At 41.7% G+C, this 21,996-nt stretch overlaps 2 protein-coding genes across 2 annotated transcripts; one reads left to right on the top strand and one right to left on the bottom strand.

Annotated features, from left to right (window-relative positions):
- Nucleotides 1–1,227: 1,227 nt before the first annotated feature.
- On the top strand, nucleotides 1,228–3,984 carry LOC129823620 (ferritin, middle subunit-like). The gene is made up of 4 exons (XM_055882481.1): nucleotides 1,228–1,528; nucleotides 1,828–1,974; nucleotides 3,321–3,446; nucleotides 3,740–3,984. The coding sequence occupies exons 1-4, from the start codon at nucleotides 1,421–1,423 to the stop codon at nucleotides 3,893–3,895; spliced, it is 537 nt and encodes a 178-aa protein (XP_055738456.1). The 5' UTR covers nucleotides 1,228–1,420; the 3' UTR covers nucleotides 3,896–3,984.
- Nucleotides 3,985–19,971: 15,987 nt separating this feature from the next.
- On the bottom strand, nucleotides 19,972–21,996 carry LOC129823601 (ferritin, middle subunit-like). Its single transcript, XM_055882460.1, has 4 exons — nucleotides 21,677–21,996; nucleotides 21,148–21,294; nucleotides 20,793–20,918; nucleotides 19,972–20,322 (listed from the first exon to the last, which is right to left on the bottom strand). Exons 1-4 carry the CDS (start codon nucleotides 21,776–21,778, stop codon nucleotides 20,167–20,169), a joined length of 531 nt encoding a protein of 176 aa, XP_055738435.1. The 5' UTR covers nucleotides 21,779–21,996; the 3' UTR covers nucleotides 19,972–20,166.

Below are 21,996 nucleotides of genomic sequence, written 5' to 3'. Positions count from 1 at the left end.
GTTCCTCTCTAGGTTTCTTCCTAGGTTTTGGCCTTTCTAGGGAGTTTTTCCTAGCCACCGTGCTTCTACAGCTGCATTGCTTGCTGTTTGGGGTTTTAGGCTGGGTTTCTGTACAGCACTTTAAAATATCAGCTGATGTAAGAAGGGCTATATAAATCAATTGGATTTGATTTGATTTATTTTAGGGGGTGCCCATGGAGCTGGGGATCAGAAATGTCCCGTGCGAGAGAAGCAGGTTGAGGTTTCCAGGGTTAGAGTAATGCAGAAGTTGTCATATGCTGAGGCAGTTAAGAAGTAGAGGAAGATGGGTCAAGGGGGAGAGATCCAAAGAGGAGGGGTGTGAGGAGTAGATCTGTACCAGCACAGAGGGATAACCCAACAAGTGATATATGTTTCAGTAAGATTGGATTTTTGGCATTTATAGTAATGGTTATCAACGGTACTGCAGGGATGGAACGTAAAGTCGCAGGAAATAGAGGTTGTGGTGGCAGCTGCAGAGAGGTATTTGGGTGTGCGAGTATAACCGATGTGAAATGGCTAGCTAGTTAGCAGTGGTGCGCACTAACAGCCTTTCAAACGGTGACGTCACTCGCTTTGAGACCTTGAAGTAGTGGTTCCCCTTGTTCTGCAAGGACCACGGCCTTTGTGGAGCGATGGGTAACGATGCTTCGTGGGTGACTGTTGATGATGTATGCAGAAGGTCCCTGGTTTGCGCCTGGGTCTGGGCGAGGGGACGGTCTAAAATTAAACTGTTACACTTGACATCAGAGGCGTTTTATATCTTATTCTTATCTGTATTTTTTAACTGCACAGTCGGTTAGGGAATCGTAAATAAGCATTTCACTGTAAGGTCTACCTGTTGTATTTGACGCATGTGACTAATAAAATTTGATTTGACTTATTTTGAGTTGCAAGGTGTGTTAAGTGGTCCTGTCCCATCCTTTCATGCTGTTGGCCTGAAGTAGGACTAAAGAGATGTAAATAGTGGAGTATGGTAAAAAAAAAAAAAAAAACATTGTAAGTGTAGTTTTAGATGGTAGGGTATTTGTTGTATTTTTTGTTGTTGTGGTTGTTGATTTTTTTTTTTTAAAGCAAAGTATAAGGGAGTTATACTCCAGTCTAGTAGGTAGCGATAATGCAACATTTATTGGATGCCAACATGCCGTTAAATCTCATCGAAGAAGAGGGTCGATTTCACTGACGCGGTCCGCTCGGAACAATAAATAGAGCGAACAAGGCCCCTTCCAGTTCACAACTCTGGGAAGACTCATGAAGAACTTCTTGCTTCAACAGTGATTGAACGGAACTCTTCTGCCCGCCTCCCGCGCTATATAACATTCCGGATTGTTAAAGTAACACTTCCTTGAACTGTCTTAGTAAAATAATATAAGAATCTCTATTTTTGTACCGTTAATTTTGAATGAAAATGGAGTCTCAGGTCCGCCAGAATTATCACCACGATTGCGAAGTTGCAATCAACCGGATGATCAACATGGAGATGTTTGCCTCTTATACCTACACTTCAATGGTAAGGTGTATACCAAGATTACCGTTTTGTTCATCTACCTGTGTATTATTATGCCTGGGTTTAAATATTTTCTGTACGCCTAGGCAATTAACAGCCTTGAGGTAGACCTATCATTCAAATAAAGTTGATAAATATATCATTGGACAGAGCGTATCGCCTTGACAGGTCAATTGGTAGGTTACCAAGTAGGCTAATGATTTTCCGCATCATATTGCTGTGTCAATCATGCTTAGATTCCTCAATAATAGAACGAGACACGTTTGACATGTGTTTCTAAACAACTTTGTCTGTCCACGCAGGCTTTCTATTTCTCCCGTGACGATGTGGCTCTGCCTGGCTTCGCGCATTTCTTCAAGGAGAACAGCGACGAAGAGCGGGAGCACGCCTACAAGCAACTCTCTTTCCAGAACAAGAGAGGTGGACGCATTGTCCTTCAGGACATCAAGGTGAGCGTTTGAGCGTCGAAAAACACATTTGCATCGTTTTTGTTGCGCTGTATACAAATGTAAACCTTCTTCATAGAAGGTTCTCTGGTTGAAAAGGTTCTACCTGGAACCAAGTGGTTTATCTAGAATTTATGGCAAGAAGTCTAAAGAAGCCTTTATATTCAATCTAGAGCCTCCTTTTCCTAATATTGTAACTTCAAGTTGTTTTGGATGAGTTGTCATTCATGTTAATACTGAGATCAGTGCAAGGCACGTCCTATGTGGATGCCCTGGTATTAGAGCAAGGTGGCCAGAGGAGATAATGTCCTGACTACTTAGGCCTGAACACACTGCCTCCATTCCTTCATAACCACTGAAAGAGCACGAGGGTTGTAACTCCATCCAAACTCTCCCAATGTTAATATAATATATGCTCACTGGACTGTTTCAAAACAAATTTTATTGGTCATGTGCACTGAACAGAACAGGTGTCGACTTTACAGTGACATGCGTACTTACGAGACCATTCCCAACAATGCAGAGTCAAGACATACTTACTAAATAAAAAAGGATATGGTAACACAAAGAATAAAAAGGCTAATACAAGAAGTATTGAGACATGTAGGTACTATATTCTCAAGGTAGTTGAGAATATAGTACATACATTTAGGTAAGGGGTAGAAGTGATTAGGCAATCAGGATATGTGACTGGTGTCAATATGCTTGTCTGTGGGCTTATGTAGTGTGTGTTGTGGTGAAGTCTAGTGAGTGCGAAATAAGTGGTTAAACACATCTACTCAGACCCCTGTTTGCCTCCAGAACAGACTGAATTATTTGGGGCATTCTACAAGGTGTCTGAAATGTTCCACAGGGATGTTGGTCCATGCTGACACGATGGCATCAGGCAGTTGCTGCAGATTGTACAGTGATATAGTCATGCTGTGACCAGCCTGTTCCATCTCATCCCAAAGATTCTCTATTGGTTTGAGGTCTGGGGACTGCGCAGTAAACTGAACTCGCTGTTCCAGGCAATGATTTCCACTCAATTGCCCACTGGAGCCACTTGTTTTTAGCTGATAGGCGTGTGGTTGTCTGCTGCAATAGCCCATCCTTGAGAAGGATGGACGAGTTGTGTGTTCTGAGCTGGGGTTCTGTAAACCTTCGGCGTTGCAAGCGCCATGATCTATCGACTGAGCCACACCGGACCCATGATGTGCTTCATAAACTCTAGCTTATGTGGTTGTACATATTGACTGTTAAAATGACTCCATCTTGAGATGTACTGAATTTACTGTTGACTTTTAATTATGTCTAGAAACATCTGCTAGTAGTCCCTAACCCTCCTGTGTTCACTCTGTCCTGTGTAGAAGCCAGAACGTGATGAGTGGGGCAATGGGCTGGAGGCCATGCAGTGTGCTCTGCAGCTGGAGAAGAATGTGAACCAGGCCCTGCTGGACCTGCACAAGATTGCCTCGGACAAGGTTGACCCCCATGTAAGTTATGGTGGAACCGCAAATCACAGAATACAGGTACTGTCCCAGGAGATGATCAGGTTGTTGTAACTCTGCTAACTAATTACACTGGATTGTGTGACCAGCCTCTATATACACACTAGTCCACAGACGCACGGATGCACACTATACAGACAATGCAGCTCATGCAGGAGTTAGACAGCTGCAAACACCTCATTATCTGCACTTATGCCATTACCACCAGGCTCTTGTGTTACTGTATCTACAATAGTCTGTAGTCATTCTCTTGTCTGACCTGTGTTTTCCCTCTTTAGCTGTGTGACTTCCTGGAGACCCATTACCTGAATGAGCAGGTGGAGGCCATTAAGAAGCTGGGAGACCACATCACCAACCTCACCAAGATGGATGCTGTCAACAACAAGATGGCAGAGTACCTGTTTGACAAGCACACCCTGGGAGGCCAGAGCTAAACCACTTCCATCTCCAGGCTATGGCCTCCAGCCTCAGTCCAGGACTCCTGCCTTCTCTGATAGATCCTGCTGGCTTTGCATTTATAGGGAGGGGAGAGTGTTAAACTGGTGCAGTGCAACACAGCTGTAACATTGAGATATTTTGCTGACAACCCTACTGTATGTTGGAGGCATCTTGTAAAACAATTAAAATAATCTCACTATAGTTTGTTTTCTAAGTGTTGACCTGTAGTAATGAATGTTGTATCAGTCTATTCAGGTTCTTTGCTCCGTCTTACTGAGCATCTCAATACCCAGTGATAAATTCTGACATTTGTAGCCCTACTAGTGACTGAGGGTCATAACAATAGGGAAAGTTTAACATGAGGTTTTTTAAAGGACATTACCTCTGACCACAGAGGGCACTATTACAAGATGTTATATACACCATGTCAATAAGGGCCCAACTGTCAACTCTTTACCCATAAAAGTGAAATGGGTAACTACAGCTTATGTGGACTCTTACTCTGCATATTAAAAGGATACATTAGATGGCCTAGAGGTCAATCAAACCCTTGCCTCCTGCTCAGTAAATTCATATGGCGCATTTCTCTAGTGATGGAAGTTTGGCTCTTACTGAGAAATTAATCTTTAATCATTTTGTTTCTCAGTTTAATGCCAAATAGTTCCCATACAGCAAACTACTAGAATGCTAAAATAGTAATGATTCTACAAGCTTCTCGTTCACCTTAAGGGTCTTATTGGAGCTGTCATATGGTTGCAAAGCTACTGGTAACTTAATGAACACTTTCATTTTGGTAATTAACAGGCAATCTAACTTTGGTAAATTATACTTTAAACTGAAAATATGTATTTTTCATGTGTCCATATAGTGCATGGGTTTCTAGTGGATATACCAAATGGTTGAAGGGGAAAATGGACAAATTTGATTTATTTCACCTTTAACCAGGTAGGCAAGTTGAGAAAAAGTTCTCATTCACAATTGTGACCTGGCCAAGATGAAGCAAAGCAGTTCGACAACAGTTACACATGGAGTAAAACAAACAGTCCATAATACAGTAGAAAAGTAAGTCTATATACAATGTGAGAAGGGAGGTAAAAAGGCCATGGTGACAAAGTAAATGCAATATAGCACGTAAAACACTGGAATGGTAGATTTGCAGTGAAAGAATGTGCAAAGTAGAAATAATGGCGTGCAAAAGAGCAAAATAAATACAGTAGGGGAAGGGGTAGTTTGGGCTAAATTATAGATGGGCCATGTACAGGTGCAGTAATCTGTGAGCTGCTCTGACAGCTGGTGCTTAAAGCTAGTGAGGGAGATGAGTGTTTCCAGTTTCAAAGATTTTTGAGGTTAGTTCCAGTCATTGGCAGCAGAGAACTGGAGAGGCGGCCAAAGGAGGAATTGGCTTGGAGTGACCAGAGAGATATACCTACTGGAGCGCGTGCTGCTATGGTGACCAGCAAGCTGAGATAAGGGGGGACTTAGCAGGGTCTTGTAGATGACCTGGAGTCAGTGGGTTTGGCGACGAGTATGAAGCGAGGACCAGCCAACGAGAGCGTACAGGTCGCAGTGGTGGAGAGTATATGGGGCTTTGGTGACAAAACTTATGGCACTGTGATAGACTGCATCCAATTTATTGAGTAGGGTATTGGAGGCTATTTTGTAAATGACATCGCCGAAATCGAGGATCGGTAGGATGGTCAGTTTTACGAGGGTATGTTTGGCAGCATAAGTGAAGGATGCTTTGTTGCGAAATAGGAAGCCAATTCTAGATTTAACTTTGGATTGGAGATGTTTGATGTGAATCTGGAAGGAGAGTTTACAGTCTAACCAGACACCTAGGTATTTGTAGTTGTCCACATATTCTAAGTCAGAGCCGTCCAGAGTAGTGATGCTGGACGGGCCAGCAGGTGCAGGCAGCGATCGGTTGAAGAGCATGCATTTAGTTTTACTTGTATTTAAGAGCAGTTGGAGGCCACGGAAGGAGAGTTGTATGGAAGTTGTAATGAAGTGTTTTATCAACAATGACATTTCCAATAATTCTCCAACTCATCCATTTTTCTTTACACAACTGCCACCAACATTTACAACAAAATAATTGATGACATCTTTTTTAAATAAAGGTAACTGTTTTCACTAAGTTGATGGTTTATATTTAGGGTAATGTTTTGCGGCTTTGTCATTCTATTTTAAAGTATATTTTACATGTGATAAGGCCACACAAAGACCAGAGATTTGTGAAAATCTGAAGTACGCAAAATGCCACTAGATGGCATCTGATCAAATGACATATTCCTTGAAATTTCAAACATTTGTGTTTGTTATGGATCCCTATTAGCTGCTGTCAAGGCAGCAGTTACTCTTTCTGGGGTTCAGCAAAGAAAAGGCAGTTCTATACAATAAAAATAACATTACAAAACAGAGTTCACAACACAAGTGTTTGCCCTCAGACCACTACTCTACCACATATCTACAACACAAAATCCATGTGTGTCTATACTGAATATGTTATTATGTTTTAATCTCTTTTTAAATATGATTTTACTGCTTGCTTGAGTTACTTGATGTGGAATAGTAGCCATGTCATGACTCTATGTAGTACTGTGCACCTCCCATAGTCTGTTCTGGACTTGGGGACTGTGAAGAGACCTGGTGGCATGTCTTGTGGGGTGGTGTCTGAGTTGTGTGCTAGTAGTTTAACCGACAGCTCAGTGCATTCAACATGTCAATGCTTCTCACAAATACAAGTAGGGATGAAGTCAATCTCCTCTACTTTGAGCAATGAGAGATTGACATGCACAATAATGTTAGCTCTCTGTGTACATTTAAGGTTGAGCCGTGCTGCCCAGTTCTTGGCCAATTTTGTTTTTCCTAAGTCCCTCTTTGTGGCACCTGACCACACGACTGGACAGTAGTCCAGGTGCGACAAAACTAGGGCCTGTAGGACCTACCTTGTTGATAGTGTTGTTAAGAAGGCAGAGCAGTGCTTTATTATGGACAGACCTCTCCCCATCTTAGTTATTGTTGTATCAATATGTTTTGACCATGACAGTTTACAATCCAGGGTAACTCCAATAAGTTTAGTCTCCTCAACTTGTTACATTTACACATAATTCATTACAAGACTTAGTTGAGGTTTAGTGTTTCAATTTTAGGTCCCAAATACAATGCCTTTAGTTTTTGAAATTCATGTATTTAGGAATAATTTATTTCTTGCCACCCATTCTGAAACTTACTGCAGCTCTTAAGGTTTGCAGTGATTACACCTGCTGTGGTAGCTGATGTGTATAGTGTTGAGTCATCAGCATACATAGACACACAGGCTTCACTCAGCGCCAGTGGCAAGTCATTAGTAAAGATTGAAAAAATAAGGGGCATAGACAGCTGCTCTGGGGAATGCCTGACTCTACCTAGATTATGTTGGAGAAGATTCCATTAAAGAACACCCTCTGTGTTCTGTTAGACAGGTAACTCTAGATCCACAATAAAGCCCTAACACATACGCTTTTTCCAGCAGCAGATTATGATCAATAACGTCAAAAGCAGCAAAGAAGTGTTTAATTTTTTTAAATTCATGTTTCTGTATTAAATAATTAGAATTTTTTGACCTTTATTTAACTAGGCAAGTCGTTTAAGAACAACTTCTTATTTACAATGACGACCTACCCTGGACGGCACTGGGTCAATTGTGCGCCGCCCTGTGGGACTCCCAATCACAGCCAGATGTAATACAGCCTGGATTTGAACCAGGGACTGTAGTGACACCTCTTGCACTGAGATGCAGTGCCTTAGAACACTGCACCACTCGGGAGCCAATTGGACCAGGATCGTCCGGGTTAGGGGAGAGTTTGGCCGGGGTAGGCCGTCATTGTAAAATAAGAATTTGTTCTTTTTTTATTTAACTTTTAATTTACCTAGGCAAGTCAGTTAAGAACAAATTCTTATTTACAATGACGGCCAAGCATGGCCAAACCCTAACCCGGACGGCGCTAGACCAATTGTGTGCCACCCTGTGGGACTCCCAATCACGGCCGGTTGTGATACAGCCTGGAATCGAACCAGGGTTTGTAGTGACGCCTCTAGCACTGAGAGTTATGTAATGGTTAACCATTTACAGTATTACTTACTGTTTATAACTTTTTGCATCTGGTCACATGATGGACCCGGTCGTGACAACTTAACACATGTTCTCTGGGTTGAACATTACAGAAAAGCATTACATAAAAAAAAATAAGAAAATACTTTGTAAAATGCTATTTTAATGCTCTGTTTACCCTTCTGCTAAAACAAGGTCACTTAGAACAACCTGGACTCAGGGGTAGACGTAACATAGTAAATGTAAATCTGGGATACTCCAATTAGTATGATATGTTTTGTATGGTATGTATTCATTTGTGGAAGTCCATCATCCATTTCGTATGATATGTTACGAACTGCAATTTGTACAATATCTTAGGAATTTGCAGAACATATGATAGGTTACGAATTCCAATTTGTTGTGGCTAACGTTAGGTCGGTGGCTATGTGGCTAATGTTAGCTAGGCTAGGGGTTAGGGGTTAAAGTTAGGGTTAGGTCTAAGGTTACGGTTAGGATTTAGATTAAACGTTTAAGGTTAGGGGAAAGGTTAGCTAAAATGCTAAAGTTGTCAGTGATGAGTTTCAAACAAGCAAACTTATCCTTTAAGCATGACACATCATTTAGTCAAAAAGTGATGTCACTTTTCACCAAAAAAGAAAGAATTCCAAGTATGTCGCAGCCCTTTTGTAGCACCATTTTAAGCATGTCTACTCCCAACAGTCTGAAGAGGCTTAGTCTCATTGTCTCCAAAACTTTGTTTGCACTCATAATGAAAGCATTACGCTATAAAGTGAGGTTCAGCCTAGAACAGTTGATCAAAGTAACAGAAAGCAGGGCACATACTTCAAGGATTATCTATGTTGAAGACCCTTACCCCCATTTGATGCAGCTTCATAATTTTTCAACAAACAATGAACCTAGATAGTAGCTATGACAAACTGATAGTCTGTTTTGGATTACATCTTAGGAAAAAGGGGGTCCTATTCTCAAACAATTGGAGTAGAGGCACTACCTTACATACTAGGCCAGGAAAGACCAGGGGCTGTATAAAGGTATCAAGCCTGTTGTCAGAAAGGATTAGATGTAATGTTATCCTGTCTAGGACAGGGGTTCCTCTAGCGCCACTCCTCCCACATTCCACTGAAAAGGCAGAGCGCGAGATTCAAAAGATATTTTTTAGAAATATTTAACTTTCACACATTAACAAGTCCAATACAGCAAATGAAAGATAAACATCTTGTGAATCCAGTCAACATGTCCGATTTTTAAAATGTTTTACAGCGAAAACACCACGTATATTTATGTTAGCTTACCACCAAATACAAAAAAGCACAGACATTTTTCACAGCACAGGTAGCTTACACATAACCAACCAAACTAACCAAGAACCAACCAAACTAACCAAGAAACAACTTCATCAGATGACAGTCTTATAACATGTTATACAATAAATCTATGTTTTGTTTGAAAAATGTGCATATTTGAGGTATAAATCAGTTTTACATTGCAGCTACCATAACAGCTACCATCAAAAATAGCACTGAAGCAGCCAGAGTAATTATAGAGACCAACGTGAAATACCTAAATACTCATCATAAAACATTTCTGAAAAATACATGGTGTACAGCAAATGAAAGACAAACATCTTGTGAATCCAGCCAATATTTCCGATTTTTTTAAGTGTTTTACAGCGAAAACACAATATAGCATTATATTAGCTTACTACAATAGCCTACCACACAACAGCATTGATTCATGGCAACAGTATTGATAGCGACAAAACCAGCAAAAGATATTAATTATTTCACTAACCTTCATAAACTTCATCAGATGACAGTCCTATAACATCATATTACACAATACATATATGGTTTGTTCGAAAATGTGCCTATTTAGAGCTGAAATCCGTGGTTATACATTGTGAAAACTTAGCATCTTTTTCCCAGAATGTCCGGATATATTTCTGACACTCACCTATTCTGACCAAATAACTATTCATAAACTTTACTAAAAAATACATGTTGTATAGGAAATGATAGATACACTAGTTCTTAATGCAATCGCCGTGTTAGAATTCTAAAAATAACTTCAGTACGACATGCAGCTTACGTTATAGCGAGAGAGCGCCCAAAATCTGGGCGCAAACTAATAGTAAACATGTTCGACAGATATATGAAAAAACATCATAAATGGGTCCTACTTTTGATGATCTTCCATCAGAATGTTGTACAATGGGTCCTTTGTCCAGAACAATTGTTGTTTGGTTTTAGAATGGCCTTTTTCCCTCTCGATTTAGCAAGCAAAACTAGCCAAGTGGCGCTAAACTCTCCTTCGTGAACAAACGCAGAGAACGGAACACGCCAAAACTCCCGAAAAAAAATCAATAATCTGATTAAACTATATTGAAAAAACATACTTTACGATGATATTATCACATTTATCAAATAAAATCAAAGCCGGAGATATTAGACGTCTATAGCGAATGCTTTTCAGAAGCCAATACTGATGACCTTTATGCGTCTTCCTGAATAAAGGAATTCGGGGTCATGTCATTCCAAGCTCTCTCTTTTGAGCATAGAAATACCTAGAAACCCCATTTCACCTCTCACAGCCTATTGACATCTAGTGGAAGGCGTATGAAGTGCATGTATAGTCATAAATTTCAAGCAAATTGATAGGGAGGCCCTGGAACAGAGCCTCGATTTCAGATTTTTCACTTTCTGACAGGAAGTTTGCTGCAAAATGAGTTCTGTTTTACTCACAGATATAATTCAAACGGTTTTAGAAACTTGAGAGTGTTTTCTATCCAATAGTAATAATAATATGCATATTTTACGAGCAAGAATAGAGTACGAGGCCGTTTAAATTGGGCACGATTTTTCCCCAAAGTGAAAATAGCGCCCTCTATCCTTAACAGGATAACCTGTTGAGGTTACATTTTAGGAAAAAGGTGGTTCTGTTCTCAAACAATTGGGGTAGAGGCACTACCTTACATACTAGGCCAGGAAAGACCAGGGGCTGTATAAAGGTATCAAGCCTGTTGTCAGAAAGGATTAGATGTAATGTTATTCAATATGATCTAAAAGACAAAAACTGAAACTAAATCAGCACTGAGACGTTTGATACATACTGCCCCAGAAGACCTAGTTCTTATGAATAACAATGATGTTTCAACTACATGGCTGTATTGAGCAATATCCCAGCACCCCGAAAGCACCCTGTCAACAATTGTGGAAGATCAGGTCATGTGAACTGAAGTTGTTAGGAAGGTTACTTTATTACTATAGTCTTTGATTTTCATTAGCTGTAAAAAGTTTTCCACTTCACAGTTTTAGCTTAATAACCTATGTATGGTTAGATGTATGTAGCTACTGATTTTGTGTAGTTATTTGGAGGCTAATGTGCTCAACTTTGATAGACCATTTGTCAACTACAATATGTCATTTGAAACCGAAAGATGTATCATCAAATACCATTTTTACAAAAGCCAAAATGTCTCTGTCAAGCCTGCGTGACGGGTTTGGTGGTGAGTTTCTGAACTGTTGTAGTTAGACCAAAAGTTTAAAGTAATACAGAAAAATATTAGTCTTTGAGTTCTGATTGACTATATTGGGCTCCCGAGTGGCACAGTGGTCTGAAGCACTACATATCAGTGCTAGAGGCGTCACTACAGACCCTGGTTTGATCCCGGGCTGTATCACAACCGGCCGTGATCATGAGTCCCATAGGGTGGCGCAATATTGGATCAGAGTCGTCCAGGTTAGGGAAGCATTGCGTGAAGCCCGAGGGGTTTGTGCTGATTGAACGGAGATTGTGACAGCCGGTTAAATGGCGTCCCTTGACAAGGCAAGAGCAAGACGTATCTCAAGAGAAGTGCAGTATTATCAGAAGGAGAGTTACACTCAACGTGATCAAGACAAAGGAGATAATTGTGGACTTCAATCACACACACATCTGGCACAGTCACACACATTACAGCACCACTCACCCCCACCATGGGACCCATGCACCAGGAAAGCCTTCCCTTCCTTATCATCACTGCACAAAGTCATCATCACAAAGTCCTCCTTGGCACCCCGTGGCTCCAATGTCATAACCCCACCATCTCCTGGTCGAGGATGAATATCACTGCCTGGGTACCAGGATGCCGGAAGACCTTCTTTCCTGTAACCTGTGGTTCCACACCAGTTGAGAGTCCTGAAAGTGCCCTCCAGCCCATCAGTCGGTCCTCCCGTATCATTGGCCCTGTGATTTGTGACGTAGATATGGACATCCGCCAGGCTCTGGGGAAGGAATCCGCTCCTGCTACCGGCACTCCAGGACGCATCTACGTCACCACGGGGGTAAGTGATCGGCTGTTGACCTGGGCACACACATTCCTCATCGCTGGACACCCAGGTATCACCCGCACTATCCAATCCCTCTCTGAAAAGTACTGGTGGCCCACCTTGGCGCAGGACATCGCCTGCTATATCAACTCCTGCTCCATATGTGCCCAAACCGAATCCCCCCGGCACGCTCCAGCAGGGAAACTACTTCCCCTTCCCGTGCCTCAGCGGCCCTGGTCCCATCTGTCCATAGACTTTGTTTCCCCCCGTCTAATGGTTTCACCACTGTTATGGTTGTTGTGTACAGATTCTCCAAATCCTGCCATTTTATCCCCCTGGTCTCCCTACCGCTCTCCAGGTCGCCGAGGCACTGTTCCAGCAGATCTTCCAGCACTATGGCCTTCCAGAGGACATCGTCTCCGACCAATCTCACATCCGGGTACCGACCTTAGTCCAACGGGCAGGTAGAAAGGACCAACCAGGAGCTGGGGAGGTTCCTAGGGAGTCACTGCCATGACCGACAGGGAGAGTGGGCCCGATTCTTTCCCTAGGCGGAGTACAGCCAGAACTCACTTTGTCACTCCTACACCGGGCTGACTCCCTGGGCTGACTCCCCAGTGCATTCTGGAAAATCAGTCGGCCCTGGCTCTGTGGACTCCGAGCCAGACCGAGGCCCCTGCAGTTGACGAGTGGTTCCGGCACGCAGTCCGCCGTCAGAAAGATCAGGCAGACCGCCACCGCAGTGTGGCTCCTGTGTGCCATCCTGGTGATCGCATCTGGCTCTCCGCAAGGAACTTGCCGCTCCGCCTGCCCTGCCGGAAGCTGAGCCCCCCAGTTTGTGGGACCCTTCACGGTCCTCCGGAGAGTCAATGAGGTAACATTTTCAACTCCCCACAAACTACCAGATCTCACCCTTTTGTCATGTTTACCTCCTCAGGTAGGTGGTTCCTGGTCCACTGGCTGATGCCTCCCTGTGACACCCCTCCGCCTCAACTGAACATCGATGGGACCCCTACTTATGCCGCCAGGTCCCTACTGGACTCCCGACGTCAGCTTAAGTACCCGGTGGACTGGGAGGGGTGCGGCCCAGAGGAGAAATGTTGGGTTTCGGTGGACAACATCCTGGACCCCAACATTGTCCAGGATTTCCATCTCCGCCATCCGGACCGGCCTTCTCTTCGCCCTAGGGCCGTCCTCCTGGCCGGCATTGTTGGGAGGGGGGTACTGTCACACTCCCGCTCCCTCTCTCCAGTGCTCAACTTTACCGGTCTACTAACCATGGGCCCTGGCAACCATTTTTAGGCACACCTGCTCCCCATCATTACGCACACCTGGACTTCATCATCACCTTGATTAGCTTCCATTTATTTAGCCCTCAGTAGCCTCAGTCATTAGGCAGTATTGTTTTGTTTTCACGTTCAGTACACATCCCCTATTTTGTTCATTTGCTTTGCAACATTGTTATTAAACTCTCCTTCTGCACCTGCTTCCTGACTCCCTGTGTATACATGACAGCATGTAAATGTTAAGTTGTAAATTGTTTTTATGCCATGTTTTTTTGTCAAAAAATGTATACATATATACGATTACATGGACAGGGAGGACCTGATCCTATATCAGCACTCCTGTTCTGACAACAGACTTGAAACATTTAAACGACCTCTAGTCTGTCATGGCCTAGTATGCTCACCCAGATGTTTGAGAACACAATCCCCCTTTTTCAAATATGTAACCCAAAACCGTCTCTATTAGTCTGTCATAGCTACTATCTAGGTTTATTGCTTGTTTAAAAATTAAACAATGCTTCAAATGGGGGAAAGGGTCTTTGAACATAGAAAGCCCTTGAAGTGTGTGCTCTGCTCTCTGTTACTTTGACCAACTCTTAGATTGAACCTAACTTTATAGCCTAATGTTTTGGAGACAATGAGACGAAGCCCCTTCAGACTTTTGGGAGTGACAGTCTTACTGTATGCTTAAACCAGTGTTGCAAAAGGGCTGTGACCTACCTAGCATTCCTTTTCTTTGCGATAAGTGACATCACTTTTTGACCAAATTATGTGTCATGCTTAGGAGAGATAGTAATCCATGATTCAGATCAGGAGGATTGAGATTTTGAGTCAGTTTCATAGTATCACAAAAGGACAAATGTTCCTGTAATTGCTGTCATCTCAACTGTTGCTAGTCAGCAGCAACCCTTATGAACTGTTGTTAGTCAGCTGCAACCCTCACTCATTCAAAGTGACCTTCTTATAGCAGAAGGGCCAACTGCAGGAGTGAACGTTATTTATAATAAGGGTTACACAGAGAAAATCGGACATCTCTGAAATGAAAATGGATGTCTCTACCTTCAGCAAATTATATTTTACTTAAACCCTCCCTGAACTCTTGACAATAAAACAAGTGACTCCTCATAACCCAAAAAATGATTAACACAAAGTGGATAACAGAACATCCTTACAGTTTAACCTCACCTCTTGGAGACACCAGAGCCTTAGATAGGCCATTTTAGAAACTGTCCTTCGTCCTGTCAGCATTACATGGCAACACAGGAATTTTGATAGTGCACAGGTCTGCAGAGCAGAAGGTTGTGTGTTCACAGACCCCTATGGACAAGAGTAAGGGTGGAAATTCTAATTTATAGTAAAAGCATTGCATGAGTCTATCATCGTATTTGCAGGTCCGAGAAAAATGTGCCTTTATAAACATTTCATGCAACTCTACGTAATAGTACATATTGGCAGAATATTTTTTTATACTACACAAAGTACTCAAATTATAGGCTAAGAATGGACATGGAGATTGCCCTATGTGTTCATTTTATCCAGTGATGACCTGTCATTCAGGGCAGCTTTGTTTTTCATGTTTATCTTTGTTTGAGCCTCACCTGTTTTGCATGTTATTCTGGCATTAATACGTGTCACGTATCAGTTTGCAAACAATGTACAAAAAAGAAAAAGCATTGAGTTAATAAAGCCACATACAAACATTGTCTCTTTTTTTGCTTTCTTCAGTAAGGCAGCTCCAAAATGCAGGTGTTTCCGGCTAGCTCAGTGCTTTCTGTGGTGGTGGTGGGGCAGCCAGAAAATACAGAGCGCAGGGGTTGGTAATGTTCTCTACTTGCGCCATGATTGGCTCAGTGTTCTGTCACTCATGGGGACACTACGTCACAGAAAAATGTATGGGGAGATCTTGGAAATTCAAGCCCCTTGGGTGCTGCCATATAGTTACATTAGAAGTGCCCATCTAAGAAGACTCAAGGTCATTGACCGCAGATAAAATGACGTCAAATCACATTATATCTACCGTAGCTTTGATTGGAATGATCATGTCAACATCAAACTTTCAAAATCTTAGTTAGCAAGCTAGCAGTCATCATACTAGAAAATCCTTTTCAATCCTTGTCATATGAAGGAAATTTTGAAGAGAAATTATAGATAAAACGTATCGGTGCTAATCGGCCATTGGACATAAACATTGCACAACAATTTGGTAATCGCAAATTCAACAATGAGTGGTTTGGAAGTAATCAGTGGCTAACTGCAAGCATTGCAAAGCAATCACTAGCCTACTATTCAGTGGAGTTGGTGTGTGGTCCAAGACTGGGGTTAAGGTTCTCTTTTCCAAGCTTAAAAGGATAAACATTCAACATTGGCCATGCCATTAGCCGAGTTCAAAACAACTGGAAACTTGGAACTGGGAAATCTCAGACTTCAGTGAGTTTAAGACAACTGGGAACTCAGAAAGCTCAGACTGGGAAAATACGTTTTGAACGGTCATCCAACTTGGAATTCCAAGTCGGGAACTCAGGCATCTTTCTAGAGCTCCGACTTGAAGATCACTGACTTCATGATTCAACCTTGTTTTTTGTAGAGTTTCCAATTGTCTTGAAAGCACCATAAATCCAAAGAATGCCAGACTTTGATGGCAAAATTTGCCCACGAAGGACCGCAAATTACATTTTTTGCCTCCTCCACTATAGCAGATTGTATCTCAGACTCTGAATGTCAAAGACATCGTGACATCATCGTGACAATGGTGGAAGGAGACTGGGTCTCATGACTGTGGAAACAGACTTGAGCGGTGTTGAGTGGGCGAAAACATGCTGAGTTTAGTGAAAAAAGGGAAGAAGGAGAGAACAGCAGTAACATACTATGTAACTTACTAAGGCATTTTAAACAAATAGCTGTAATATGGTTGTTTCTGATGAATGTTGGAGGGAAAATACACCAACAACTTTCCTGATCATTTGGCCAATATACCCCAATCACAACTCAAGTAAAAATATTATTCAATATTACTTTAAACTGTTGGTCTAACTAACAGTTTAGAAAATCATCACCAAACCCCATGGTTTTCACACTCAATAGTTTCCCGTGTGTATCAAGAATGATCCACCTCCCATAGGGACATTCAGCCAATTTAACACAACTATGGGAAACATTGGAGTCAACATGGGCCAACATCCCTGTAGAACGCTGTCGACACCCTGTAGATCGAGTCCTTGCCCCAACAAATTGAGGCTGTTCTGAGGGAAAAAGATGTGTTTGCAACTCAATATTAGGAAGTTGTTCTTAATGTTTTAAACACTCAGTGTATATATACAGTGCCGTAAAAAAGTATTTCCCTCTTTCTGATTTTCTCTATTTTTGCATATTTTTGATACTGAATGTTATCAGAGCTTCAACCAAAACCTAATATTAGATAAAGGGAACATGAGTTTACAAATAACAAAAAAATGATGCTTATTTTATTTATTTAATTAACCAGGTTACACAACACCTAATTCCCCTGTGTGAAAAAGTAATTTCCCCCTTACACTCAATAACTGGTATTGCCACCTTTAGCAGCAGTGACTAAAAACAAATGCTCAATAACCATATGGATCCATATTATCAGGTAGGTGTGTTATTTAGCAATAAGCATGATATCCTGTATTATGGGGTTGTATGGGGTTGCCCATCTACATTTACCCCAGTGTGCTAATCATTAGCTAGATTACTGGTTCTCAAACCTGGTCCTGGGGACCCAAAGGGGTGAATATTTTAGTTTTTTCCCAAGCACTACACAGCTGATTCAAATCATCAAAGCCTTTTGATGAGTTGATCATTTGAATCAGCTGTGTAGAGATAGGGCAAAAACAAAAATGTGCACCCCTTTGGTTCCCCAGGACCAGGTTTGAGAACCAGTGAGCTAGATCATAAACTCAAAACATTATCTTGTTGCTTGCAACATAGGCTATTGCTGACTTGAATGTCCCAAACTTTCCACTGGTAGTCAGCCAATGATGTATAAACACTGAATAATGTAGGCCTATCTGTTACAATGGAATCCTGTTACTGCCTACCATGCTATGTTGTTGTCTTAGGTCTCTCTTTATGGAGTGTTGTGTTGTCTCTCTTGTCGTGAAAGGCCTTTTGCCTTTTGGTAGGCCGTCATTGTAACTAAGAATGTGTTCTTAACTGACTTGCCTAGTTAAATAAAGATTACAAATAAATAAAGCACTTCTCTGCAGCTTTTGACATTATTGATCATAATCCGCTGCTGGAAAAAGCGTAAGTGTTATGGCTTTACGTCACACAGGGTGTTCTTCAATGGAATCTCCAACATCTTCTCCAACATAATCTAGTTGGAGTCAGGCATTCCCCAGAGCAGCTGTCTAGGCCCCTTACTTTTTCAATCTTTACTAATGACTTGGTGCTGAGTGAAGCCTGTGTGTCTATGTATGCTGATGACTCAACACTATACACATCAGCTACCACAGCAGGTGAAATCACTACAACACTTAAGAGCTGCAGTCAGTTTCAGAATGTGTGGCAAGAAATAAGTTAGTCCTAAATACATGAATTTTAAAAACTAAAGACATTGTATTTGGGACATAAAACACTAAACCCTCAACTGCAACATCTTGTAATGGATAATGGGGAAATGTAACAAGTTGAGACTAAACTTCTGTCATGGTAAAAACATATTGATACAACAGTAGCTAAGATTGGGATAGGTCTGTCCATAATAAAGCACTGCTCTGCCTTCTTAACAACGCTATCAACAGGGTAGGTTCTACAGGCCCTTGTTTTGTTGCACCTGGACTACTGTCCAGTCATGTGGTCAGATGCAACAAAAAAGGAGTTGAAAATTACAATTGGCCCAGAACTGGGCAGCACAGCTCACCCTTAAATGTACACAGAGAGCTAACATTAATATTATGAATGTCTATCTCTCATGACTCAGAGTAGAGGAGAGATTGACTTCGTCACTACTTGTATTTGTGAGAAGTATTGACATGTTGAATGCACTGAGCTGTCAGTTTAAACTACTAGCACACAACTCAGACACCAGTGCCTACCCCACAAGACATGCCACCAGGTCTCTTCACAGTCCCCAAGTCCAGGACAGACTATGGGGGGTGCACAGTACTACAGAGAGCCATGACATGGCTACTATTCCACATCAAGTAACTCATGCAAGCGGTAAAAAAAGATTTAAAAAGAGATAAAAATACAACTTATGGGACAGTGGGGACTGTGAAGAGACACATATGCACTACAGACATAAACACATGGATTTTGTGTTGTAGATATGTGGTAGTAGACTAGTGACCTGAGTGCAAACCCTTAATGTGTTGGGAAATCTTTTTAGTAATGTAATGTTAGTTTTATTGTATAGAACTGCCTTTAATTTGTCAGACCCCATGAAGAGTAACTGCTGCCTTGACAGCAGCTAATTGGGATCCATAACAAATACAAATGTTGGTAAATAAAGGAATATGCAAATGTATCAGATGCCATCTAGTGGGTTTTTTGGTTGTCAGATTATCACAAATCTCTGGCCCTGTGTGGCCTTGTGAAATATGTCAAATAGAATGACAAAGTTGAGAAACTTTAACCTAAATATAAACCAACTTAGTCCCGTACAAATGTACTCAATTATTTTACCATGTCAATACTTCCTGGTTGTAAATATTGGTGGCAATTATGAAAAGTTAGACCATTTTCCCCTTTATCCAAATGGTTTATCCACTAGAAACTCATTTACTATATTAAAAACATCAATATTTGTCAGGTTAAGTTTTAAAGTTAAGCTTGCCTGTTAATTACCAAAATGAAAGTGTTCAGTTATTTCAGTCAATTACCAGTAGCTTTGCAACCATATGAGAGCGCCAATAAAAACCTTATGGTGAACGAGAGGCTTGTAGAATCATTACTATTTTAGTATGCAGTTCATAGTTTACTGTATGGACTATTGGGCATTAAACACAATGATTAGAGTCATTTCCTAGTAAGAGCTGAACTTCCATCACTAGAGAAATGCGCCATAACAGCTGGCTAACGGTTTTGATTGACCTCTAGGCCGTCTAATAAACTTGGAGTAAAGGTCTACGTCAACTGTAGTCACCCATTTTACTTCTATTGACCTCGAGTTGACAGTTGGGCCCTTAATTGACATGGCACTTTAACAAGATACGCTAGAGGACACGCTCTGTGGTCAGAGGTAATGTCCTTTATAAACCTCATGTTAAACTTTCCCTATTGTTATGACCCTCAGTCACTAGCAGGTCTACAATTGTCAGTATTTATCACTAGGAATTTGAGATGCTCAGTAAGACAGAGCAAAGAACCCAAATAGACTGATACAACATCCATTACTACAGGTCAACAATTAGAATAGAAACTTAAGTGATATTTTTTATTGTTTTACAAAATGCCTCGACTCAAATACAGTAGTGTTGTCAACATAAACACCCCAATGATACAGCTGTGCACTGCACCAGTTTAACACTCCCCTCCCTATAAATGCAAAGCCAGTAGGAGCTATCAGAGAATGCAGGAATCCTGGACTGAGGCGGTAGCCTGGGGATGGAAGTGGTTTAGCTCTGGCCTCCCAGGGTGTGCTTGTCAAACAGGTACTCTGCCATCTTGTTTTTGACAGCATCCATCTTGGTGAGGTTGGTGATGTGGTCTCCCAGCTTCTTAATGGCCTCCACCTGCTCGTTCAGGTAATGAGTCTCCAGGAAGTCACACAGCTAAAGAGGGAAAACACAGGTCAGACAAGAGAATGACTACAGACTATTGTAGATACAGTAACACAAGAGCCTGGTGGTAATGGCATAAGTGCAGATAATAAGTTTCCAGCTTTTTTTTAACTAGGCAAGTCATTTAACAAATTCTTATTTACATTGACATCCTAACGCGTAACAGTGGGTTAACTGCTTTGTTCAGGGGCAGAACATATTTTTACCTGGTCAGATAGGGGATTCAATCCAGCAACCTTTGTTACTGGCCCAACGCTCTAACCCCTAGGCAACCTGCCGCCCTTCATGCATTAGCTGCATTGTGTGTATAGTGTGCATCTGTGAACTATTGTGTGCGTGTGAAGCAGCAGGTCACAATCCTGTGTCATTAATCATCAGAGATACAACAACCTGATCATCTCCCAAGACAGTACCTGTCTTCTATGTGATACACAGATGTGATGTGCGGTTCCTCAACTTACATGGGGGTCAACCTTGCCAGAGGCAATCTTGTGCAGGTCCAGCAGGGCCTGGTTCACATTCTTCTCCAGCTGCAGAGCACACTGCATGGCCTCCAGCCCATTGCCCCACTCATCACGATCTGGCTTCTACACAGGACAGAGTGAACACAGAAGTGTTAGGGACTACTAGTAGACATTAAGGTTAGGATAAAGTGAACAGAGTTACACCCCTCACACTCAGTTCAGTGGTTAGAGGCAGTATGTTCAGGACTACTCCAGATTCTCTAGATCAACTCTGTACACTCTCCTCCATGAAGTAAAGACATTTCTATCAGTCAAAAATCTAAAATGGGGTTTTCGCTGCTCAGCGGCTCACCTTGATGTCCTGGAGTAAAATGCGTCCACCTCTCTTGTTCTGGAAAGAGAGTAGTTTGTCGGCGTGCTCACGCTCCTCGTCGCTGTTCTTCTTGAAGAAATGCGCGAAGCCAGGCAGAGCCACATCGTCACGGGAGAAATAGAAAGCCTGGGTGGATAAACAAGACAGTGTGGTTAGAGAGAAAAAAACATCCCAAACATGCATTCTGTTGTGGCAACTAAACTTGATGACAAAAAGCATGAATCAGTCTCGTCCTAGTCCGTAGTCTTTGGTAACCTGACAATGAACCTGTCAATGAGTTGTTACGCGCTCTGTCCAAGGTAGGATAGATTACAGGCTTCCTTTGAATGTTAGATCTACCTCAACTCAATAACAAAGTAAAACTCAAATATGAATTTCAGGGAGTTACATTTCTTGGCTCTTTAATTGTCTAGGCCTGTAGAAAAGTCATTTGAAAAATGGCATTTAGGCTCAGGAATAATAATACACAAGTAGATACACAAAACGGTCATCATAGTAGACTCCTTACCATTGAAGTGTAGGTGTAGGAGGCAAACATCTCCATGTTGATCATCCGGTTGATTGCAGCTTCGCAATCGTTGTGATAGTTCTGGCGGATCTGAGACTCCATTTTGGCAGATTTCCTTTTATATCAAAATGAAATGTACAAAAATAAAGTTCCTTGGACTACTTTGCTATTACAGTTAAGTGTTACGTTATAAATACGCAATGTTCTATAATCAAGACGAAGGCAGAGGAGTTCCGTTCAATCACTGTTGAAGCAAGAACTTCTTCATGCGTCTTCTCAGACTTGTGAATTGGAAGGAGCTTTGTTCGCTCTATTTATTG

The sequence above is a fragment of the Salvelinus fontinalis genome, chromosome 2 (genome assembly GCF_029448725.1).
Source record: "Salvelinus fontinalis isolate EN_2023a chromosome 2, ASM2944872v1, whole genome shotgun sequence".
Classification (NCBI taxonomy): Eukaryota; Metazoa; Chordata; class Actinopteri; order Salmoniformes; family Salmonidae; genus Salvelinus; species Salvelinus fontinalis.
Note: the sequence above shows the minus strand (reverse complement) of the source record. Positions and strands in the feature narration are given on the sequence as shown.